At 47.1% G+C, this 26,138-nt stretch overlaps 1 protein-coding gene across 1 annotated transcript in view; it reads right to left on the bottom strand.

Annotated features, from left to right (window-relative positions):
* Positions 1 to 23,101, bottom strand: part of Hpd (4-hydroxyphenylpyruvate dioxygenase) — a 46,792-nt gene extending 23,691 nt beyond the window's left edge. The window contains exons 1-5 of the mRNA XM_089540970.1: positions 22,633 to 23,101; positions 17,058 to 17,084; positions 10,629 to 10,691; positions 9,636 to 9,783; positions 8,474 to 8,556 (exon numbers count right to left, since the gene is read on the bottom strand). Coding sequence (XP_089397096.1) covers positions 8,474 to 8,556; positions 9,636 to 9,783; positions 10,629 to 10,691; positions 17,058 to 17,084; positions 22,633 to 22,635 — 324 coding nt within the window. The 5' untranslated portion in view covers positions 22,636 to 23,101. The remainder of the gene's footprint in view (positions 1 to 8,473; positions 8,557 to 9,635; positions 9,784 to 10,628; positions 10,692 to 17,057; positions 17,085 to 22,632) is intronic.
* Between the last annotated feature and the right edge of the window lie 3,037 nt (positions 23,102 to 26,138).

Raw genomic sequence — 26,138 nt, forward strand, 5'->3', positions numbered from 1 at the left:
AATAGAAGTGGACGAGGTCGACAGAGTAGACTCCTGGGGTTACAACCAAGGAGAGAACATCTCTGAAGATGCCCAAAAACTGCACAAAGAAGCACTATAGAGTATTGTAAAGTTTTTCCTTCCTTGCTTGCAAAAGGAAAATCGGTTTTGAAAGAAGGAAATGACGCAGTAACCATCTCATATATCTCGGTGGACACCCGAACCGCGCCGTAAGGGAAGAGATAAAGGAGCGAGTGAAAGAACAAAGGAAGAAAGAGGTGATAGTGGTGGTGAAAACATTTATTAGCAAGGGACAGGAGGTATGCTTGGATCAGTCCGTAAGGGACCGATCCTTACAAGCACTAGGTGGAGGTCCCTAGTTTGGGACGGCAGTGGCTGTGGCCGCCGCCCGGGCGCGCCCGAATAAGTCGTGTTGGGCCTGTAAGTCATGGCAGCCCGAGCAGGATCAAGGTACCGTAGTGGAGGGCTCCGGAATAATTTCGACCACCTGGGGATCTTTAACGTGCATGCGCTGACATAGCACAGCACACGGACGCCATTTTGTGTTTCGCATCAATCGAAGCGCTGCCGCCGCTGTTGGGTTGGAACCCGGGTACTTCGACTCAGTAGCCGAGCGCTCTAACCACTGAGCCACCGCGGCGGGTCGTCGTTCGCTCCAGTGCCTCGCTTCTGCCACAAAGTTGTCAACGCCAATGAATGATGTCATCACCGCTCCAGGAGGGGTGACGACATCATTCCCGTTTATGCCACGCGTGCCTGGCACGGTTTTCTGATGACTGCGGGGTTTTCGCGCAGTGAGCATAGTACTGCCCTCGCAACATTACATGACATCGCGGAGTCAGATTATTACTCAGCGCGCACACATATACCACTATAAACTCAATCTTCGCAATCTGACGGCACTCCTGGCGCCTAGCGCTGCAAACAGAGTCGAGCTCAATCGTGTACTAGTGCATAAATGTCACGTAACGAAACTCGCGTAGGTGTACAAATTAATATCGGGATTCTTGTGCATGCTATGCAAAAGAATTGATCCAATCTTGTTGACACCCAATCTTCGGATTTTATTCCTCATAACACACGCTCTTGTTATTGAAAACTGCAGCAAGTAGAGATAAATAAAATAGAAAAAAATTCAGGGGGGCACTTTGTTGACCTAAAGTGCGGTGAGGCGAAAGCCAGTAAGCGCAGTGTTGCTGCTTGTGTCACTGATGTGTGGTTAAGGAGCTAAGCTTCGCCTGTAAGAGCGGAACGCGACAGCGTCTTGCAACGCTGCCAGGGAGACCACAGAACGCCATTGCCCGTTCGGCTCTACGCCTTGCTCGACGGTAAATTGGTTTTTGAGGAAAGGAAATGTATCTGTCTCGCATATCTCGGTGGACACCTGAACCTCGCCGTAAGGGAAGGGAGGAAGATGGGGGTGAACGAAAAGACCGTATTCACTAGACGCGACTTTGTTCATTCCAAACCATCGAGCTGGCATGGCGGAGGGGTTACCGCGATCCTCTCGCACTCTGGAGACCCTGGTTCGATTCCCCAACTCGACCAATCAACCTACTGGGTTTTAAGCATGAAATGCTTTTAGCCCCCGTTGTCGGCAGTGTGGTGACGTCACGCCGAGACCGAGAGCCATCATCCGGGCACTGAAATCCAGTCATCCGGGCACTGAAATCCAGATATCCGGGCACTGAAATCCAGTCATCCGGGCACTGAAATCCAGTCATCCGGGCACTGAATTCCAGTCATCCGGGCACTGAAATCCAGTCACCCGGGCACTGAAATCCAGTCATCCGGGCACTGAAATCCACTCATCCGGGCACTGAATTCCAGTCATCCGGGCTCTGAAACGAGAACATCCGGGCACCGTACGAGACTTAGCGAGATTTAACGAGACTCCGTAAGCCCTCCTACGCGACCGGCATGCAAGCGCTGGTTGGTCTCCAAACGAGACAAAAAATAACTGCTGCCAGTGCCTTCTCAATGTTTATCAAGATATCAGTGGAGCTGTGGGTTTGATAACGCACGGAATTATAATTTCCGATTTCTAATAACGCGTGCAAAAACCACATAAATTGCATGTTGCACTTCGTTGTCGTACGTGATCCGGGGGAGAAGCGCTGCGTTCAAAGGGCAAGGCATCGTGCCGAACGGGTGGTGGCGTTCCTCCCTTCCTTTACGGTGCGGTTCGGGTGTCCACCGAGATGGCAGAGAATTACTGCGCCATTTCCTTTCCTCAAAAAACCTTGCGTTCAAATGACAAGGCATCGCGCTGAACGGGTGGTGGCGTTCCTCCCTTCCTGTACAGTGCGGTTAGGGTGTCCACCGAGATGACATTAGGCCCGTAAACATTTCATGCTTACTCTACTCTCGGTTACGGGAGAGGCAGAGATTTTTTTTTAAGCATGAAATGCTTTTAGCCCCCGTTGTCGGCAGTGTGGTGACGTCACGCCGAGACCGAGATCCACTCATCCGGGCATTGAAATCCACTCATCCGGGCATTGAAATCCACTCATCCGGGCATTGAAATCCACTCATCCGGGCACTGAAATCGAGTCATCCGGGCACTGAAATCGAGTCATCCGGGCACTGAAATCGAGTCATCCGGGCACTGAAATCGAGTCATCCGGGCACTGAAATCGAGTCATCCGGGCACTTAATTCCAGTCATCCGGGCTCTGAAACGAGAACATCCGGGCACCGTACGAGACTTAGCGAGATTTAACGAGACTCCGTAAGCCCTCCTACGCGACCGGCATGCAAGCGCTGGTTGGTCTCCAAACGAGACAAAAAATAACTGCTGCCAGTGCCTTCTCAATGTTTATCAAGATATCAGTGGAGCTGTGGGTTTGATAACGCGCGGAATTATAATTTCCGATTTCTAATAACGCGTGCAAAAACCACATAAATTGCATGTTGCACTTCGTTGTCGTACGTGATCCGGGGGAGAAGCGCTGCGTTCAAAGGGCAAGGCATCGTGCCGAACGGGTGGTGGCGTTCCTCCCTTCCTTTACGGTGCGGTTCGGGTGTCCACCGAGATGGCAGAGAATTACTGCGCCATTTCCTTTCCTCAAAAAACCTTGCGTTCATATGACAAGGCATCGCGCTGAACGGGTGGTGGCGTTCCTCCCTTCCTGTACGGTGCGGTTCGGGTGTCCACCGAGATGACATTAGGCCCGTAAACATTTCATGCTTACTCTACTCTCGGTTACGGGAGAGGCAGAGATTTTTTTAAGCATGAAATGCTTTTAGCCCCCGTTGTCGGCAGTGTGGTGACGTCACGCCGAGACCGAGAGCCATCATCCGGGCACTGAAATCCAGTCATCCGGGCACTGAAATCCAGATATCCGGGCACTGAAATCCAGTCATCCGGGCACTGAAATCCAGTCATCCGGGCACTGAATTCCAGTCATCCGGGCACTGAAATCCAGTCATCCGGGCACTGAAATCCAGTCATCCGGGCACTGAATTCCAGTCATCCGGGCTCTGAAACGAGAACATCCGGGCACCGTACGAGACTTAGCGAGATTTAACGAGACTCCGTAAGCCCTCCTACGCGACCGGCATGCAAGCGCTGGTTGGTCTCCAAACGAGACAAAAAATAACTGCTGCCAGTGCCTTCTCAATGTTTATCAAGATATCAGTGGAGCTGTGGGTTTGATAACGCACGGAATTATAATTTCCGATTTCTAATAACGCGTGCAAAAACCACATAAATTGCATGTTGCACTTCGTTGTCGTACGTGATCCGGGGGAGAAGCGCTGCGTTCAAAGGGCAAGGCATCGTGCCGAACGGGTGGTGGCGTTCCTCCCTTCCTTTACGGTGCGGTTCGGGTGTCCACCGAGATGGCAGAAAATTACTGCGCCATTTCCTTTCCTCAAAAAACCTTGCGTTCAAATGACAAGGCATCGCGCTGAACGGGTGGTGGCCTTCCTCCGTTCCTGTACGGTGCGGTTCGGGTGTCCACCGAGATGACATTAGGCCCGTAAACATTTCATGCTTACTCTACTCTCGGTTACGGGAGAGGCAGAGATTTTTTTATTTATTAAGCATGAAATGCTTTTAGCCCCCGTTGTCGGCAGTGTGATGACGTCACGCCGAGACCGAGAGCCATCATCCGGGCACTGAAATCCACTCATCCGGGCACTGAAATCCACTCATTCGGGCACTGAATTCCAGTCATCCGGGCTCTGAAACGAGAACATCCGGGCACCGTACGAGACTTAACGAGATTTAACGAGACTCTGTAAGCCCTCCTACGCGACCGGCATGCAAGCGCCGGTTGGTCTCCAAAGGAGTCACAAAAAATAACTGCTGCCAGCGCCTTCTCAATGTTTATCAAGATATCAGTCGCTGTGCGTTTGGTAATGCACGGAATTATAATTTCCGATTTCTAATAACGCGTGCAAAAAGCACATAAATGCCACGTTACACTTCGTTGTCATACGTGATCCGGGGGAGAAGCGCTGCGTTCAAAGGGCAAGGCATCGCGCCGAACGGGTGGTGGCGTTCCTCCCTTCCTTTACGGTGCGGTTCGGGTGTCCACCGAGATGGCAGAGAATTACTGCGCCATTTCCTTTCCTCAAAAAACCTTGCGTTCAAATGGCAAGGCATCGCGCTGAACGGGTGGTGGCGTTCCTCCCTTCCTGTACGGTGCGGTTCGGGTGTCCACCGAGATGACATTAGGCCCGTAAACATTTCATGCTTACTCTACTCTCGGTTACGGGAGAGGCAGAGATTTTTTATCTGGTCCTACTAGAAAGGTTAATTAGGCTAACTGGTTAATTAACTAATTAACTAAACTCAGTCCCACTTACTTGGGGCATCACTATACCATCCCTTTAATTGGTCGCTTGATTACCAGCCAAAGTACAATTGGGCCCGTTTGAAATTCGCGCGTAGTGACGTCACGACCATTTCGACCAATCTGAAACGCGGACACATTTGCTAACACGTCTTGGTCACGACAGTATGAGGCATTAAAGGCTTTCGCCTTAAAAAGGACAGTTTGGGGGTCATAAAACCCGCTGCATGGTCGGTATCAGTCCGGGACACCACACGACGAGGCCCCGTCTCGCGCCCGCTTTGCTAGAGCCTTTTGGGACTCCAGTGTGGAGCAGTTGAGGGGGGCAGTCTCCCATGCCTCTCGGGTGGGGGTGGGAAAGGTGAGGATTCTGAGTACGTGAAAGATGTCGCAGATCTCTCCACAGTGCGGGCATCGATTGATTTATTGAACAACTTTTATTTCAGTAGTAGTAGTAAGAACATTTATTTTTGCAAAAGGAAGAGTTAGGGAGTAGGGGGTTGGGGATAGATAGATGTGGAGCTTCAGTGGTCGGTATTCCCTAGTCCAGGATCCCGTTGGCCTCCGCCGCTGCCTTGGCCCTCGTCACCAGCATAAGCTGTGTGCTCGGGTCGGAGTCAGCCAGGAGGGCCTCCCACTGCTCTATAGACTAGGGCTATTTATCTTTGGTGATAAAGGGCTTTTTTCACAGCCCCAGATGGCGTGGTACGTTGTGGCGTAGCCCCCACACCACACGCACTCTTTCGCGTATCTGTTCGGCCACATTTTATGATGCATGGCTCTGCTTGGGTAGGTGTCTGTTTGTAGTCGTCTGAGCGTGGTGGCCTGCTCTCTGTTGAGGATATCAATCGGAAAAGAACTATGGGTGGACACCTGAACTTCGTCAAAGCTCGTGAAAAATTGAAATTGCTTTTTGAGGAAAGGAAACGGCAGCTGTCTCATATCTCGGTGGACTCCCAAACCGCGCCGTATGAGAAGGAATGAAGAAGGGAGTGAAAGAAGACAGGAAGAGGCGCCGTAGTGAAGGGCTCCGGGATTATTTCGACCACCTGGGGATGTTTAACGTGCTTTGACATCACACAGCACATGAGAAAATGAAAATGAAAATTTGTTTTTGAGGGAAGGAAATGGCGCAATAACTGTCTCACATATCCCGGTGGACACCTGAACCGCACCGTGAGGGAAGGGAGGAAGGTGGGCGTGAAAGAAAAAAAATGGTGCCGTAATGGAGGGCTCCGAATAATTTCGACCCCCTGGGGATGTTTAACATGCACTGACATCGCACAGCACGCGGGCGCCATTTGCGTTTCGTCTTCATCGAAACGCGACCGCCGCGGTCGGGTTCGAACCCGGATACTCCGGCTCAGTAGCCGAGCGCTCTAACCACTGAGCCTTAACGGCGGGTCATCACCAAATCTCTCCGGTGTAGAAAAGGAAAAGCTGTTCTACCACATTAACAAAGCCGGCACCTTTCCGTCGGAGTGGAAGTAATCTGCAATTGTGATGATTCTCAAGTCCGGCAAACCTTCCACACTCATCAACCATTGCCCCATATATGCCCCACTTCATTCAAACGTAAAACTATGGAACGAATGGTGCTGAACAGCTTTCCTGGTCATCTTGATGTTATCAACTACTTTCAATTCTCCCAAATTGGTTTTAAATTCAATATTTCCGTTCATGACGACTTCTTTCTTCTGCAACACACTTTCCAAGTACAAACGGTAGTCACGGTGGATGCTGGAAAGGTTTTCGACGCCATCAGACAATTGAATTCTGAAGTTCGTTCAGCAGTCCAAGTAGTACGGTCATCGCGTGTATATTTACTTTTCAAACTTTCTCCAGAAAGGCATGGCCCGCTTCAGGCTCGGCGGTGGCCTGTGGTGGTGGTGGTAAAACTTTATTTCCCACAGTAGGGGTCCTGAAGGACCCTCGGCTAGGCGCCAGGTGTAGAGGGCAGCTCCCACGTCGGCACAGAGAGCCCGAAGCTCTCCGCCGCCTCGCGGGCCTCCTGGACAGCCCGAAGCAGGTCGTGTGGTGAAGCACTTTTTAGTACTTTGTCCCAATGTTCCTTGTTCTGGGCGTGTGCGGCACTTGATGCACAACCACACAGCATATGGGTCAAGTCTACACAGCCTATCCCCACTTGTGAATCTCACCGTGGTATTCCACAGGGATCCGTATTGTCTCCTACTCTCTTTAACCTGACCTTGTCACAACTAGCTCGTCAGCTTGAGGACGTACTCACCTTCTTCATGTCTTCTACGCTGACGGCATTACCTTCTAGTGTGCGGCCAAGCAGTAAGGTAATCGGCCCAGTATTGGAAACGTATTCGCAAAGGCAGGTCCGACAAAGGATCACGGTGAAACCATCCCTTTGCAATATGGCCCAACGTTGGAAACGTATTAGCACGGCCGTTCCTACAAAAGGACTACAGTGAAACCATCCATTTGCAATGCTGGGCCGATTACCTAGGGTGCTCACCTGGAGAAATCGAGGGCACACTTTGGGCGGGCTTGAATGTAATCTCCGCCTATCTTTCTGAGGCTGGCCTCCAACCAGCGCCAGGGAAGTCGGAGCTCATCCGTTTTCATACTTCCAGTCAGCGCTCTCTCAGATCGCTTATCTTCCCCCCATAATCACGCCCGTATCCCTAAGGCTGTATCTTGCAGAGTTCTGGGTATCCACCTTCACAAACGTTTTCATCAAGATGCAGCGAATGGCAATATTCACGGCACGCCGGCTTCAGAGAAAAGTAGGCTTTTCAACTCGCTAATGCTTAAGTGCATTCTCTATTCGGTTCCATACTTTCCTCTAACTCAACAACAACCCCGAAAACTATCGTCTACTGTCAGTACTCTTTACGAGGCATCCTTACAACTTCCCATTCGCACTTAGAATCAGCGCCTTTATTCGACAAGTCTCTTTCTCCCATTGTCCACTGTCAATAGGCTACACAATGACAGGCAAGTTTCTCGCCTGTCTGGCTCTCAGCACGGTTGCTTGATCCTAACCCTATAGGATCGGGCGAGAGTCGTTCCTATTGACATCCCAAGCAGCACTGGCAATGGACCCAATATTGGAAATGAATAGTTTCACTCTAGTTCTGTGTAGCACCGAAATGTTGGAACGATTATCAGCGCTGCTCGGGATCTCTCTCCATGTTCCCAATCGCACCTTCCTTCCTATCTTCGCTTTGATCCTTCCCCGACACATGCTTCCGGGTGTTAATGACGGACAGAGGTGAAGTCGAGCCCATTACCACTTAACACCCTCTATACCGCTCTTGCCTACGTCACGTTCGGGTGAAACAGACGCGAAATAACCGCGAAAACAAATCAGCGTTTGCCGGTGGGGCGCGATCAAGTGATCGCGCCCCACCGGGTTGGCTTCCCATGCGGGGTGCCCGTCCTGCCTCCCTCCTCTCCCTCCTTTCAAAAAGAGGTCAATGGGAGCCGCCATATTGGGCTGTGCTCGTAGTACAGGAGAAAGAGTCGGGGATTAAGCTCCCCCATGTTCTCGCCACAAGCCAAAAAAACGGTTCCTCCGAGCGTCTTGAAAAGGTGCTCGGACGTTCTTTGAAGACGACGAAAACCACGCTTGGCCGGGAACCTTCGCATTAACATCTGTCGCTGCACAAAAACCAATGCCCGTACGCGCTTTTAGCTTACCTTGACAATGGTGTCCAGGTCCTCGACACTGAAGGCGATGTCCTTCACTCCATCACCGTGCTTGACAAGGTGTGGCCCCATCTCTGCGAATAGCGGTGCATGTTACATTGGCGGTATAGTGAAGATCGCTCGTGTCGTCTGTAACGAATCTAGCTTCATTTTCTGAGCAACCTGGAAGCCTTGGTAGCCCGAAGATCTTGGCAAACAAATGCACATTAAAAGCGAATTTCTGCGCACACTGTAAGCCAATCTGCACCCCAAAGGGTATAACGCGACATGCACCACCCGCATAATACCCGTAATTTCTGTGAGAAGAGTTCCGTCAAGAGGGCAACGTCTATCCTGTACCCTGCTTTATTTTAGGGGTGTAGAATGGGTTCATTTATAGTGCAACTATGCCCTGGAGATTGGTGGTGTGCAAGATGTTCTGGGTTTATTCCGAGACAAAGGCTAACGAGGTATACAACAGAAGCAGAAAAGACCAGTGTCCGCCATCTTATGTTGCGCAATTCACGCCCGTGAAAAGTGTGACGTATTAAGGAACAGCGCATTAAGGAACAGCGAAAGCGCGGCAGCCGAATTCCGATTGATGCAGGCGAAATTCTAGAGGCCCGTGTACTGTGCGATGTCAGTGTACGTTAAAGAACCCCAAGTGGTCGAAATTTCCGGAGCCCTCCACTACGGCGTCCCGCATAGCCTGAGTCACTTTGGGACGTTAAAGCCCAATAAACCAAACCAAGTTAGGTGGGCGGATGAGATTGCGAAGTTTGCGGGGATACGGTGGCCGCAGCTGGCAAAGGACAGGGTTAATTGGAGAAACATGGGAGAGGCCTTTGCCCTGCAATGGTCGTAGTTAGGCTGATGATGATGACATCAGAGTTATCTTGTGCATAAAGTTATCTTTAAGTAGGTGTCTTGCATATGTGACAGCTAACATTTTGGCGCTAAAATTTCATGAATATGTAGGAAAAAGCTGTTCCTGCAAGTACATCAGCAATTCGTGCAGTCTTGCGAGTATAGAAATGGAAATTGTGAGCATTTTTACATACTCTATCACAAGTGATACTCTGAGCACTACAGGGTTAAAGATGCCCCCCCCCCTCTCTCTCTCTCTCTCTGAGTGTGTCTCTAACTCCAGTGGCCAGGAAAAAGGCGTCCTTACCTTCGTCGTCCGGGTTGAGGGCAGAGGCGAAGACGAAGATGATCTTGTTCTGGCGGACGACGTGCGCGGCCACCTTGCGGGAGCCGGTCTCCAGACCCCGGTAGCAGAAGTACTCGAAGCCCATCTTGGTGCAGTAGAAGGAGGCCGCCTGCATAGGCACGAGAGTCCAGCCGGTAGGTAAGCCGAGGCAGCCCGACACGCGTCACGAATCGCTCCTCCAATCGGAAGCGCAAACACAGGGCAAACACTTTCCAGTAATACCGAGGGACAGCCAAGGAGGTTATGTATAACCTCCTTGGGGACAGCAGGGGGAGTGGTGTAAAGGATGACGACAGTGATGGATAATAAAAAAAAAAACTTCGAGATCACAGCGGCCATGACAGCGGCGACCCGCACTGTAGCAATGCGAAGCAAAACGTCCACGTACTATATCGACGTCCGTGACTGTTGTGACGTCCATGTGCTACATCAACGTCCATGGCTATTTTGATGTCTAAGTGTATTTTTTCGCGTTTAAATAATGAACTAATTATATCTCATCAACCAAACATTTCCCAATGGCAACATTTTATCACACACTGTCTGTCACAATAACACTTTCACTTTGTCTTTAGAGAACGACATAATCGTGCGGACAAAATTCGCGGACACTTTTTGCTGACGCGACAGAGCCGTATAATGCTCTCGCCTTAATAATCATCGTCAGCCTAGCTGGTTAAGTCCGTTTCACGACAAAGAATACCCCCCCCCCCCCCCCTTCACGACTGATCTCCAATTAACCATGCCGAGTTAGTTTGGCCGTTGCCGGGAGATTGCTGGGCTCAGAGGCATTTGTATCACGGTAGATGATTGATACGATGATCATGGTGCACTAGTAGGCCAAGAATGTCAAGAAAAACTGGTGCAAACATCGCCTGACACAACTGTCAAAGAAAGGAACAAAAACGTAACGAGGGACATTTCCGTAGGTCTCCGTGGGAGTAATATTCTTACCTGCTTGGCGTTTCCGACCCAGAAGGTCACGTGATCGAAGGCCAGGAATCGGCCGCCTTCAGGCTGCCAAAAAAGAGAGAAAAATTGAGAACGAACTCTTTTTGAAGTTAGTTTGGTTTTGTCATGTAACTAACTGCGAAGAAGACAGGTAGGCTATGTTGGGAACCTTAAATATCAGGAAAATGATTTGCCAACTAAAAGAGTGCGTGCCAATCAAGGTGACAGCAGGGTATAACCACGCGTCAGACGGATATGCCCCCGAGGTCCCCGCGTGTTTTGGCTCATAACTGTTTTTTTTTTTTCCTGAAAGTTTTATATCAGCTCAAGCCCATTTCATTTATATTATAGGATCAGTTTAAGCCTGATATTCATAGTGATATTTATAGTGGCTTACTGCCAAGCGAATATTAGGGTAATTGCCCATTCTAGTAACATAGCGCTTCGGCCTCAGGATTTCGCCTGTCGCCATCTTCACACGAACAATTTGTGTTGCAAATTCAGAAATATTGATCGCCAAGAACTAAACACGATAAGTCTTAAATACCTTCTCTTGCAGGGGCGCAATAATGGAGTAATCCCTCAAGCAAAGTTCTTTTTACACGAACAGTGCTAAATACAAATAAGTGCACTATACATGGTCGTTATAGAATACTATTCCGCTAACAGTTTCCAGATTTCCATTCCACATCCACGAAGAACTACTACCGGCATCCTCCGTGAGATGGAAGCGGAGTCTTTGTTAAACTGGAAGGTACGTTGTTTTTTTTTATTTTTTATTTTACAAGTTTACGCTGCCTCATTTTTCATCACTTTTCGTCTAATGAAGCTCCCACGCATTTCGACTAAGGTTTCGAACTTGTTCAGTCGCCAACCTGATCAACATGCACTACAACAAGAACAACAATGAAAACAGAAGCTGTCTCAGATGCGAAAATATATAGTAGAAACTCGTTCAGGTTTCAAAGGAACACTAAGCACATTTTCCTGCATGGTTTGTTTGCTTTAAGAAAGTGCAGTTCAGATCTACATCACAACAACTGCGTTTCAAGCGCGCGTTTATGCTTCTTTTTTTTCTCTCTCTCTCTAGAAAAGCGCCTTCAATAACGCTCCTCGTATTTACGGCGGTTTCAACGTTTCTGGGGACGTCTCTTGTGACTTAGTTAGGGAAAGTTTATTGGACGAGCTCTGAGCGGGAATTTTGCGATTTAAGCCACCTGTTCAGCCTATGAAAATGCTGCCCTATAGCTAAAAAATGAATGCTATAGGCTTAAGCTTAAGCCAGAATGCCCCATCAAATAGGGTAAAACTAAACACGCGGCCTGTTAATAACACAGGCGAGTAGTTCACGCTAGTGCCGGTGTTGGAGCCAGTCATCTTCTCCGGTTTTGCCTTCCGCAAACAATCAAACGCTTTGGAGCAGTTCCTTAGGGTCCATTAGTGTCTCATGTAAGAGTTTACTCCGCATTGTACGGGCTTATGTCGACTATATCGAGAAGCGACATGCTGCTGGCAGAGAGGTCGTTAAGATATATTAAGCAGAGAGGTCGCTTAATGTAAAAACTGCATCCCGGGAAGCTAAACTCACTCAGCAACTCTCGCACAACTCGCGGCGACCACAAGGCGCGTTAAGACGGACACGGGGGATTACGCAACGCGGTGAAGGCAAATACATTGCCGGTGATTGAAAAATGAAGTAGGTAAAAGGAAAACAATCGTCGACTGCCAATGGTGGGCGTCCCGATCCCCTCCCGTTCCCCCCCTGTCCACTTAATCTCCCTCTCCCAACCTGCCGGTTTCTCTCTTTCTCCTCGCCCGAAGGCGTGTATTCTCCTGGAATGCTGACAAGGAAGGTTCCAGAAGGCCCCGGGCAACAAGCCTGGCGCCCCCCCAAGGACGACGCGACCGAGAAGATTTTCGACATTAGCATGCCAGTACAGTACGCGGTTCGGATTGGTTCGCATGTGTTTCTGCGCAGTATTATTTGTTTAGTTACAGGTTAATTAGAAATTCCGCTCTGACGTTTTCCTGGGTGCATAGCACGCTTTGGGTACGTCACTGCAATAAAACGGCAACAGCAAGATAACTGGCAGGGAAGTTTCTCCAGAAATTAATAGTCACAATATATGCACGCCAAGGAGCTAAGCTATTCCACCTTTGCCCTAGAGTGGACGTAGTCAGGCTAATGATGATGATGACGATGAATAACCAGCTGATTCCGCATTATTTTCAATTCATACCGGCTATTCCAACCTAGACTATTCCATTCTAACTGTAGCGTATTCCATAATGACCAATCTAAGCTATATTCATACAAAAGCCTGAACGTTTTCTAAGGATGCAAAATTGGAACTGCTTAATGAGTGAGGCAATCTACAATGTGGTTTGTGGAACAAAACTGATAAGTGAGATGAGCTCTTAAATAATAGTACGCCCATGTACAATTTTGAGCAACATGGTTAGACTATCACACCTGTGCCTGTGCGACAATGCCTGCAGTGGTAGAGCCCCAGCTTGGAACAGGAAACTTTAGTTTTGACTGAGACACTACGTCGAAAGAACATCGAGAAACGGCTTCAATCCTAAGATTTCAGTCGTGATCTTGCTAGCTGGCTGTGTTAGTTTGCTAACCTCTCGTTTGATTCCTGTGCTTGAGCTTTTTCGATGTCGTCATTTGCTCATCATGATGACCTCCTGCCGTTACCTCGCTTACAGCGGGTTGATTACTAGGGAATGCTTACTAGGAATTTCATTTCATTTTGTTACCTTAAAGGCCCCAGGGATGGGGTATTATATAAAGGGTGGTGGGAAGTGTTGGGTTACATTGTTATGACAAGTGCATATTTTCTTACACTTTCAATGAACTTCGATGAGCAGGCGATTAAAAGAGTATCGTTTGTAAGGTCGTTCCATTCTGATACAGAAAGGAATGATACAGCAAAGCTTTGTCCTGACTTAATAGAATTGACTTCGGTGTGATGCGGCGTAACCAAAAACTCCCACCTCCGCTTTAAGAATAGTGGTTCGAGAGGTTCGCAAAAAGAACTGAAAGATTCAGAATAAGGAAAGAGTGTATTAAGACAAAAAGGAGAAAGGGAAGGCGATCAAAGAACGTGTTGTCGCAAACATGTTCAGATGGTGGAGACATGCCAAGGCGTCCTCAAGGATGAGGTGACTCGTGGCTCGTAAATCCTGCCTTCAAAAACCTACATACGCAGCCGCCCATAACTGCGCATTTTAAGTTTGGACTCATTCCATCGTTTCAATAATTTGGCAATTAGTCCGTATAGTTTTGCTGGTCGTCAATAGGTATAGCGTCTTCGGTTGTATACCTAGCTGCCTGTACTGAGTTCAGCTACCTAATGAAAAAAAAAACTGCCTGGCCATTTCGTTGTAGGCTGACACCTGTCTCCTTCCTAAAACGCGCATGGTTGAACCTTCTCTCTCAAAGCCGAACGTTAAAAGCGTAGCGAATTGCATGTATAAGCGAGACTGCTAAGTCATGCATATCGTACGTAACGACTGTAAGTACATTGAATCTTTCTCTCTAGAAAAGTACGCAACAAATCATTGCTCTTCTAGCGCCTCAAATACGCTGATCTGGCCGGCCTCGAAATTGGGACGGACACTACGGCATTCCAGCAGACCCTTCACTACCACACACTCTGCATGAATCATCCTCGCAGCTTTGTCTTCTTGTATCTGCGCGTTATCAGGCATCCTGACCTCGCTTCAGATAATAGGGCACCGCCTTTGAATTATCGTGAAGTGATTCGTTTCTGGTTTCATCTTTACCCCTTCTATACACGCCTGTATAATCGGCTTTTTTTTTTTTTTATCGAGGTTGCCCAGTTCTTTCTCTCTAACTCTATGACCCTCTTTTTAACGCTCTTCATTATTCCGGTCTGGAATCCTGCGTACTTACTGGTCAGTTTTCTACTTCTCTACCTACATTGCTGTGAGTAAACGCACTTTCTGTACTAATGCCTTAGTTGCTCATCGGTTTTGGTTTGGTTTCGTTTGGTTTGGGTTATAGTTTGGGTTATCATGCTTTAACGTCCCAAAGCGACTCAGGGACGCCGTAGTGGAGGGCTCCGGAAATTCCGACCACCTGGGGTTCTTTAACGTGCACTGACATCGCACAGTAAACGGGCCTCTAGAATTTCTGCTCCATCGAAATTCGACCGCCGTGGCCGGGATCGAACCCTCGTCTTTCGGGTCAGCAGCCGAGCGCCGTAACCACTGAGCCACCGCGGCGGCTGCTCATCGGTTTTCGTCCATCTTTCGCGGCCGTTATTCGTACACGAGCGCTTCCCGGGCTTCTAAGGATATCCATCCCTTGCTCCCCTGCACTGCCTCATTTGTGGTTTTGCCGTGAGTTCCTAATGTTAACCTCCCAATTGATCTGGTTTCAATCAATCAATCAATCAATCAATCAATCAATCAATCAGTCAATAAATCAATCAATCAGGTTTATTTTCACATCAAGGATGTGGGGAGCGGGGACAAAAAGCCTATAGAGGCTTGACGGAGGTCCCCGCCCCCTACAGCAACTACATTGTGCACAAAAACCCACAATCACACAACGGTACATTCGCCTGTTATATCGAGACCCCCCTCCCCTCCCCTCCCCGATTGTACTTGTGATATTAGGCACGAAAGCGTCGTTCCAAAAATACTCTATTCCAAAAATGCTCTAAACAGAAAGGATTAAAAAGGGAGTAAGTTGTCCTCTACCCTTATAAAAATTGTCTATAGACTTCTTATAGACTCCATTGCCTTCCTATAGATATTTATTTTTGTCTGTTCATAGTATATAGACTGCCTGTAGACAAAAGTCTACGAAAAGTGTATGGGCATAAACCTATAGATTGTCTATAGGCTGTCTATAAAATTTTGTGTTGCCTATAGACTGTTCTCAAGGACTTGTCTACAGAGTGTCTATAGACTTTATAGACAGACCTGGCTATTTCATGCCCCTGTATTGTGAGTGGCTTTTCAGTGGAACCGATGAATATCAAACCTAATTCATATGGGTTTAATTTAAGGCACACAGCCATTTTCATTTCCACAAATATTCATGAGGGAGTACAAATCTATATGCCTGTTATGTTAGCAGACGAAAAAGCCAGCTGGGAGCGGCAAACGGAAACTGAAGCCTTTAATCTTCATTAACTTCAGAAGCGTTGAATGCGTTTCTTAACTGTCACCACTTTATCTCTCGGACGACTAATGTACCTACGCGTTTTGGTTGCTACTGCTGTTTCACTGATTTGGTTGCCGGTCATAGCGCGGTTATCAACAGTCTCGGAGTTTTTAACTTGTACACAGTTCATTTTGCTGCCCATAGGTGTCGCGGCAGTCAGCTAACTACAGATTTTAATACATGGGGTCCTATGAGCACTTCCGCAACTGACGTGACCTGAGAATCCTGCCCCTTGGCAACAGACCGGACGCAGACGAAACCGACACACGAGCAGTCGTCGTCTGCATCTGTTATCGACGAGAATCGTCTGCCTCACCCATGGCTTCGGGTGTCAGGCCGCACGCGGGTTCGTCGGAGTGCCGTGAATCTCAGCGCGTACGGGAACGCGCGAGAAATCTCGAGACAGCATACTACATGACGCCACACGCATGGCGCGCTCGCGCAAGGCTGCCTAGATAACGAGCGTCGCGTCCCGAAAGTTTTCAGCCGTGTCACGTTTCGCACGCATGAAAACAGGCGTTTACCCACGGTCGCGTCGCAGAAGTTCGCTCAAGCATTCTCGCAAGTTGTGTACATGATAGTTACGTACTTAAGGCAGTTCTTGTGGGTTATGGTTTATGGGGTTTAACGTCCCGAAGCTACTCAGGCTATGAGGGACGCCGTAGTGAAGGGCTCCGGAAATTTCGACCCCATGGGGTTCTTTCACGTGCACTGACATCGAACAGTACACGGACCTCTAGACACGGGCCTCCATCGGAGTTCGACCGCCGCGATCGGGATTGAACCCGCGTCTTTCGGGTCAGCAGCCGAACGCTGTAACCACTGAGCCACCGCGGAGGGTGTGGGACCGCGAAAACCGTTCGCATGACGTCGCGAGTAGATTCTGCAGCGTTCGATGGGATATGATGGTTTAACCATTGGCCCCATGCCGTTAGCTAAGAAACAATGATGTAGCAAAGCCCAATTGGCTAATTCTGCCATCGAAATCTGAAGCGCCTGATCTGAGGCTAGGGTGAGGACCTCTAACAGTACGTTTTCTGCATTTATTCTTTTTTTTTTTGCGGCAGCTAACACTTGGGTGTTTAAAAATAAGTTGTAGTGGGAGGATTCGATGTCCTGTAAAGAGCTCAAACGAGAACCAGCGTGTATTTTACAGCATTGAGTTTGATCCGTGTGAAGTATGCTGAGTGCGTGTAAAACTTCACAGCGCGAATGAGGATGCTCACCTTGGGTCCCTTGTCCGTGTAAGTCGTCTGCGAAGAGAGAAAAAAAAGAGCACAGTTACGCAAGTAAACGCGACCAAACTAGCCGATGCTGTACCAAATTGCGGCGATCAAAAGCTAGATTCGACATGCAGTACGTGCTTCGCTAGTTCCATGCAGTGTTGCGGAAGTTATGCGAATCGTTTGGAGAAGCCAGAACGAACGTGGCTTCTCGCCTTTTACGCATCGCAGATGCACTCTTTCAGCCTAGTTAAACTACGCAGAGATGTTTTGGAACTTTGCAATTACTGCGTTTGTTAGCCTATCATCCATTGTATTCGAGAGCTGCTGCGAAGCTTTTAATAAAATGCAGCAAATTTTTTTACTACACAGCGTAATTATTGCTAGGAATGATGATGTTAATGATTTTGAACTGATGAATTATTATACTCTCAGGGCTGCCTAGGCACTCTAGACCAGAGTGCGTAAGTACAATAAAAACGCGCTAAGAAGGCTATAGTTATGCTAACAATTGTTTAAAGCTTGCTTGAATGTATTAGGATCGGTGATGACGATTACCGTAAAGTGGATGGAGATGGTTGGAGTCTTTCCTTGGCCACGAATCTAAATAACTATTGGCCCGATTGGACGTTAATCATTATACGCGTAGGTAATGGTTAACTGTAATGTGGATGTTAATGACTAGCATGTTAATAATTGCAGGTGGTTTTTCTTATCGAGTAGTTTCTGAGTCACGTCAGGGACGACACTGTCAAATGAAAGCTGACGTTATACGATAGCCAACGTTTGAGAAGGAAAACAAATTCCAGCCCTGAGGAAAATAAACTTTGACAGCGATTCCTTTGAAATAAAACTGAAAACAACGTTGGAATTCACAGCTCAACGCGGAAAAAAGTGCGCCTCTATATATGAATGCTCCTAACCTTGAGCTTTGGCAAGTACAAATACTAGGCGGCTGATAGAGGAATTGAAGACGCAAGGTCGGCGCGTGCAATGTGATAAAACTGATAACTATTATCTCCCTCGCTGTCATTCTGGCTTCCGTAGCAGGCGAGAGTAAAAGCTCGAGTGAATTTAAACGATGAAGAGGGGAGATCATACCGCACTTTTAGAGCGCCTGACGCGATCTCAAGCTTAAGATGTCGAATCCACACTTATGCTGGCGAAACCGAAACTATACGGGGAGAGAAATTCAGTTATGACCTATACGTCCAATGTAAGCGAATTCAATCGTGGCGATTTGCGTACACTAATATCTTGAGCACCGTGCGTTCTAGAGAACGAGTGAACAATAAAAATTTCCTATCTCCATTTTGTGCTTAAAAATTAATCCAAAAGTACTACCACTCTGCCTGATATCAATCACGATTTACCCCGAGCACGGAGAAAGACAGTTAATCCGACAAGTTCATTTTTTTTCATCCTTTCAGCCCAGAGTGGTTGCGACGTAGCGGGCTATCTTTCACTGCTTTATCAGCGCAGTAAAGACCTTGTACAGACGGGAGTGATTGCGCGAGAGGTCAAGGCACTCCATCTGCCCCCACTGCCAGAGTCAGAAGGCGCTGAAAATGCTTAGGAAGGATGCCCGTGGCCTTTCTCCGTTTGAGTGGCACATAGTCGCAATGTTTTTCAAACATGAAGAATTAGCACACGCGTGGGTGAAGAGTTGTGTTTTCAACACGTTCTGTGTGAAGAGACCTTGAAGAGACACTAAAATTAACATGGGAGACGGCAGAGAAAAAAATGCGAAGACACTTGGCAACCAAAGTGTTGAGAGGCGAAAGCCAAGGACACTATGCCGGGACGACTTCCGGTGGATGTGACGCCACACCGTTCCCGTGGCTATATCGAAACCCAAATTATACACCTTTCGGGGATCTGAAGTGTTAATTACGCTAGCACATTTTTCCATCTAATTTGGCATGAATCCGACGTTTCTCCGACCATTCTGTGACAATTTTCACTATGCAGTAACGACTTCCGGTTGATGTGACGTCACATTGTTCCCGTGGCTACATCGACGTCCGCGCTATTTGGACGCAATTTGGACATTTTTGCATGTAATTAATTATTTCATCTAGAGCCATCAAACTTAGCTTCTAGGTTCATTTTTTTCCTCCTCTATCGGAAGCAACCATTTGTTTTCTTCTATATTTCTTAGTTCCCGAGTTAAACGCGTGTTATACGCTTTGTTAACGGACGACAGTAGGAGCCATTAAAGGCTTTCGCCTTAATAAAACAAAATTTATAAAAAAAAAATGTTGGTGAGGGGAGCGTTGTGGGGAGCGTCGTAGGGAACAGAAAAGTGACCACGTTAATTTACGTGACGAAGCCGGGTGAATTTGTGGATATATGCTTTGGCGCTATCACGCCGTTCTAGGCATGATAAGGCCATTTAGGACAACTGCGTTCAATTTTTACGCTTAGTAAAAATTGTTTAGCTCACTTCGGCCATGTTAGTGATGTTTACTTGGGAGAAAAAGGGTCATCTTTATTGCTGACAAAATTGGGCTTAAGGGCAGAATTTTGATTGCAAAACATTTTATTATTAAAATTTGTTTTTAAACCCACTTTTTTTCCCGCTACACATTCAAACTCGTGGCGTCAATAACAATTAAAAGTTTCTTAGAAAGCCGTTAGAAGTGAATGACGTAATTGCCTAGCCTCACAGATCCGCAACAAAAAAAAATGAAGACGAACAGCATTTACGCCACCTGCTCGCGAAAATGGCCAGTGCTAGCGACACCTGTAATTCAGTTTTGACACTTTTCCAGCTTTTGAGATCCCCGTTGTCAGTGTGGCCTCTATTTCGTTAGAACTTAATCGGTCCCCAGTGTTCCTCCAAGTGACGTCTGTTACGCCATTTCAAAAGCCACGCGTCGCCATCGGCGGTCTCCAGGAAACCCCCCTCTCCTGCGCATTCCGGGCAAAACGTCGCAATCGCCGGATTACTTAACCATGCTTGGCAAGCCCCCTGGTGCGCCCGAGGCCAGGCATAACGCTGGAGGGCATCGGGCAATAAGAGATGCTTTCCGGAGCGGTCGTTAAAAGGGATAAAAATTCACGGGGCACTTTGGCTCTCTAAAGTGCCGCAAGGCGAAAGCCTTTCCTGGCGCACTGTTTGGCATTGACTGCGAGACTGTTTGTGCTGTACTAGCGCTTTATTTGACTACACACTCTGACTACACACTACAACTACACACTTTGACTGCCGGCTTTGACTGCTTCTTTAGCACGACTCTCTCTCTGCTTCGCTGAGTTCGGTTGTATCCATGGCTATGTTCGCAGTAATGAGGTATGCAATGTGGTCACCCACGGACGCCTTACGCCCCCTGTCGGAGCGGACGACAGCTATTTTATTAGTTGTCGTCTGCTCCAAAAGGGGGGCGTCAGGCATCCGTGGGTGACCTCATTACTGCGAATCCGCGCACTCTGACGTCGTAACCACTTCGACCAACCGAAAAGCGTGACACCTCTGCTGACAACCTGATGTCGACAACGATGAGGCATTAAAGGCTTTCGCCTTAGTAAATTGTATATATACATACGGGAAACTCTGCGCGCAACTGCTGTAGAAACGCATAATTGCCCACAGAAGCCTCTTGAATCTACCGGGGATAACTTCTTCGTCTACCGCTTTTTTTCTCCGCTTCTTTCTTTTCTCCTAAGCTCACCTGAATAACCCGGGTCATCTACTGTCTCACCTACCCGACCATATGTACGCCGAGTGCACTTTATTTGACCGTTTACGCAATGCATGTTTATAAAGTTATAGACGGCAAGGCGATATAGCTCACTCAAAGTCAATGAGTTGATATTCATTCCATTTAGTTCTCTGGAACTCAACGCCAAACCGTGTACAAACCCCCCGCTGTGGGTTATGTGCTGTTTAAAATGAGAAAAACTACAACTGCGACTGGCAGGCCACAGCTGGAGAAAAAGCTGAATAAGCACGCTTCGCTAGAAAATGTTTAAATCGTTGTCGGCAGTGTACAGTCGCGCTCATTACGAAATGCAACGCACAAGATGCGCTTGGAGCTCGGTTCACAAAGCAATTTCATGCTTAGTGTCATTCATTCATTCATTCATTCATTCATTCATTCATTCATTCATTCATTCATTCATTCATTCACTCACTCATTCATAGTACCCCTAAGGGCCCTCGTTGTGTGGATAATGCATTAGAATGGATGCCATAATAGGCTTAAGCAAGGTGCTCAACGAGAACGCGATAATTACTGCGTCTTTCCTTTCTTACTCATAAAACACCTCAATTTGCATTAATGCTAACGCGTGATTCAAGGGCTCAAAAGCTGCGTATTCAGCTCCCAATCGATAATCAGTGTCGCCTACGGCGTCCTGATGCCCTTGTTTTTACTCGTGGTTAATTAATAATTCACTCTTAATGTTGCGTAAGAACGCAGTAGCCACGTCACAGTGAAATGCTTTGGACCCGTCTCAAACATCTGTGGGCTTTAATTAGGCGCATCCGAATCTCGCAGCATCAGTGTTTTTGCATTTCGCTTCTTGCATCGAAATACGATCATGGCAGGAGTCGAACCCGCAACCTTTGTGCTTTGTAATTAGAACGCCGCGTAGCCACTGAGCCATTAGCACAGCAGTCGACGACGACTGAAAGTGATATGTAGAGATCGACCTTATAATTCACAAGAAACAACGGTGAATATACGTAGCTTGTGTGAATAGTGTGCTACTTCAAGGGACATCTTTTTAAAGGCTAAAAATAACCAGCATAGAGAATTTTAAATGCAATAAGCGCAATTCGAAATAGTGACGATTTACACGAAACGCCTGTGGCGACAACATAGCAAAGGTCAAAGCTGTACCTCGTTGTGGAAAGGCCATACAGTGATGAACTGAGCTTATGTAGGCATTGCCATATTTTATTCAACAATAAAATGCCATTTACGTAAACTGAGATCGCTCAATAGAGCACAGATTGAGGATTCTTCGACTGTCGATGCGTACTGTCTGGTATTTGGGCTAGAAGCCTTCAAATAACACACGACCTTATGAAGATCTCCCGATATACTAATTCAGTGCATTTTTCCATGCCGAATGCATGTACCAAGGTTAAAACATTCGGGAAATTATCGACGTAGAAAAGGAAGGGCAAATAATAAATAGACACAGTTGAGAAACCTGGGTACTGCAGAAATCTGTTTCCATCGATAGCGAGCACTGCGACTTTTCTCAGCCATTCTTCTCACGGGCGCTTCGATAATTATGATGATGGTGGCGATTATTATTATTATTATTATTATTATTATTATTATTATTATTATTATTATTATTATTATTATTATTATTATTATTATTATAAAAACAAATCGCGCATACCAACACTGGGGATAGAACCCGATGCATTATATAGACGCTATCCTCTTTTTCGCCGCGTAATCCTTCCTCTTCTTACAACATCACCTGGACAAGTTAGTAAACCTATGCTCCTACCAATACGGTCGAAAAAGTTTTGCAGCGCAAATGTAGCGTGAAAGCCATAGGGTGCATTTCTGCATTAAAAAAGATAGAATTGACAAATCTCCACCTCACTCACCATTTTCAGAACTGCGCCGAAACAGGAGCGGTGAGGTTTGAGCAGATATCGAAACGGTCAAGCCGAGTTCGCTCGCTAAACGATGGGACGTCGCCGACAACTCCTTACGTCGCAGACGATTCGAGACTGCACTCTTCGGCAGACACTTTCTCGCTCACGCGACTGCTCGGAGTAGTCTCGCGTTGGCTCTCGGGGGTCGGGAGAGAAGGCTAGCTCGACCGGAATTCCGGGGCTTCAGCAATTAGAGGGTGTCGACTGACGTCACTTCTTCGGGAGTCTAGGGGGCCCGGCAAGATTGGGAAAGAGAGTGGTGAGGAGGTGGTTTACTAGTCTGGTCAGTCGAGGTCGCGGTATCGAACGACGTCACGGAAAAACAAGTGTCATCCGACCATCGCCTCGAGCTACGAGGGCGAACGAAGCCTGGAACGACGCGTCGTCTGCTGCGGGACCAAGTCTCGCAGAATCTCGCTCGTCTTCTGCAAGCCGGACGAAGCAGTCGACCACATTATCTGCCGCCGCCGCGTCGTCTGCTGCGGGACCAAGTCTCGCCAAATCTCGCTCGTCTGCAGCAACCCAGACGGAGCAGGCGACTACATTATCTGCTATCTTATGAGGCACGCACCCCAAAGCTGAGGCCACGGCCGCCGCGGGCCTTTGGTTTCTCTGGGGCGAGGAGCCGTCCGTTTCCTCTTTTATCTGTCTCTGTTTTCGTCCTATCTCGGTGCTGGATCGTCGCCGAGTTTTCTGAAGCTGGTGCATGTACAAGTGCCACGTCACTTGTTTGTCTGGAAAGTATACAGGCAGCGCCAGAGATTGTTTGGTCGCGGCGGAAATTGTGTCCTGGTGTGACCCGACGTTTTGGAAGGCTGTTAAAATATATACAGGGTGTTTCGCCTAAGACTGCACAATTTTTAAATATAGGCTTTTTGGGTTAGAAGGGCGCTTTTTACGTCTTAGCCCTGCCAGTGGTATAGTACATCAGAATACAACTAATACGTGCTAACCAGCAGAATGGCTAACTAATACTGAATAGTTAACTTTTTAACTATTGATGAAAGGCTATTTTATTATTGAGAGACGTGTAGTGCGCCGTAATAATATCCATATCAATTTTTAGAATTTCGAAAACGCGGTCACCCTCAGCGCTGTGGACCACTGTGGACCAACAAATTTTGATTATTTCGACGAGTTGCGTGCACTGGAGAGGTTGCTTTGCCTGAAAGCTACTCGAAAGTACATGTATTTTGGCATGATGTAGCCGAAATTTGTTGAGCCAGAGCGCAGAGGGTAACCGCGTTTTCAGAATTCTAAAATCTGATATGGATATAACTTACCGTGGACTACATGCCTCTCAATAATTAAGGAGCCTAAAGAGTTAAAAAGTTAACTATTCGATATTAGTTATCTAACCTGCTGGTTGGCACATCTTAGCTGTGTTATGATGAACTACATCACTGACAATCCTATGCCGAAAAAAGCGCTCCTCTAACTCAAAAAGGCTAGTTTTAAAAATTATGTAGCCTTAGGTGAAACACACTGTATATTAGGAAAGCAGACATTGCGCAAAAAGAGCAGGCCAGAAGCTCTCCTTTATAGAGAACGAAATAAAGACAGCAGCAAACATTAAAATAATGTTAGAAGATTGTTGTGGATTGTCGCAGAAACGTTACGCTAATGTTAAAGATTCAAATAACGTTACAGGTTGTATTATAAATTTTAGTTTAAAGTTCAAACTAAGCATTTTGCTAATTATGCTCTAATGATCGGTCCTTTACTGCTTCCAGGGCGTCATTGGCACCTCCTGATTATTCCTACAGCTCGAGCTAATTTAAATTGTAACAAATCTATACGGTTATCCGAATGCATATGCTCACTGAAAATAAATCACAAACTTCTTGATTGCCCTGACTGTCAATTCGATTGCCACCTAAGAGTAAGCTCGTCCAGGAATGTGCTCCGCGCCATTCAAAGTTTTCTTTCAGGCAAGAAACGACTGCAGTCCTAAAATCTTCCTGAATTCCATCTTCAGGCTACTCACGTTCGAAATACATCTGTAATCAAAACATTTTAAAACAGTGCGCGTTTAGCCCCGTTCCCATTTTCAGTCACCAGTCTCCCAGTTTCCGATTTATATTGAATTAAAATCACTGTCTGCATTCCTTTATTTCTTTTTTTTTTCTAACCTGAAAAAAAGTTTTTGAGCACCTATCAGTCTTCGTCTGTGTCTTGGCCAATCTCCCGCAGTGGGTACGCGCCATTACCTCGTTGAGGATAACAAGAACTACGTTAGCACCTTCACTGTTCGGGACGGGATTCGATTGAGAATCAAGAAGAGATATTGATGGCTGGTCTGATTCGTTAATAATGTTCCAGGACTTTTTAGTATCAGTTAATAAAAGCGATGACAATGCGACATTAAGAAAATGTTCCCTAGCTTCTTTTAAGGCTTTTTATCAGTGCGAACTGGAGCGCGTAGTACTGTCCACTGCTCAGATTTTCCTGACTTCGCCCTGACATACAGTATAACCGCCTTTTTTCTGTTTGCAAGACGTTTTAATGAACGGGTGAGCCGTTGGGACCTGCAATTAGCCGTGTGATGATCCTGCGAGGGACATACAATTCAATTAATTCATGCCGTTCGTTTTTAAACACGCTCCAATTGTCGTTAACAGATCTTTCATCGAATCTGTGGAGGAAGTCATCGAGAAAAAGCTGGAGACAGTCATTAATTGAAGCAAAATTTGCTTTGGCATAATTTTTAATAGTTTTGGTTTTATTTGGCGATTTATTAGACGGAAAATTCAGCGTGATGTGTAGTAAGCAAGTGTCACCTAAACCCGGCAAGCAGTCTACGTTGAAAACGCAGTCTGTGGCGCTGTACTTAGCAAAGGGTCTAGCATGCTAGAACTGGTAGCTGTTACCCTTGTAACAGCTACCTGTAAGAGAAACCTGGATCACGCAAGTCCCACCGGTGGCAGCACCTGACATCGCAGGGCAGTGGCGCATCGCTTAACCGCTGCATCACTGCGCCAGGAGTGCTATGAGGACTCCCAGGGATCTATGAATGTTAAGTAGAGAGTGCCCAATTCTGCATATGTGGGCATTAACCCATTAGGTATTGCGCCATACCCTTAAGACGGAGCTCAAGTGTCCCCTCCAAATTTTTTAACTCAATGTTCAGAGTAGAAATTTTACCCTTCAGGTGAAGTGATGATAAGTGGCTGTTCGGGGCGTTTTCGGAGTCAGGTTGATAATAAACACCACCTCAGAGCACTAACGAGAGAAATTGCCACTCTGTATTTTAAATCTATGAGCGAAACGTCGTAAGAGGACATAAAATTTGCTAAATGCAGGAACAAGCGCAGCAAGAGAAATTCAAGCTTCGCGGGGCTAAAGTTCCGTCGCTCGTAGCGCCCTTGGAGCGTTTCGAAACTCTGCACTTATTGCATATCCCTATATTTTACCAGTTACTGGTATTTTACACAGGTTTAACAACTATTTTAACG

Source organism: Amblyomma mixtum, chromosome 4, assembly GCF_055824585.1.
Source record: "Amblyomma mixtum isolate Tamu chromosome 4, ASM5582458v1, whole genome shotgun sequence".
Classification (NCBI taxonomy): Eukaryota; Metazoa; Arthropoda; class Arachnida; order Ixodida; family Ixodidae; genus Amblyomma; species Amblyomma mixtum.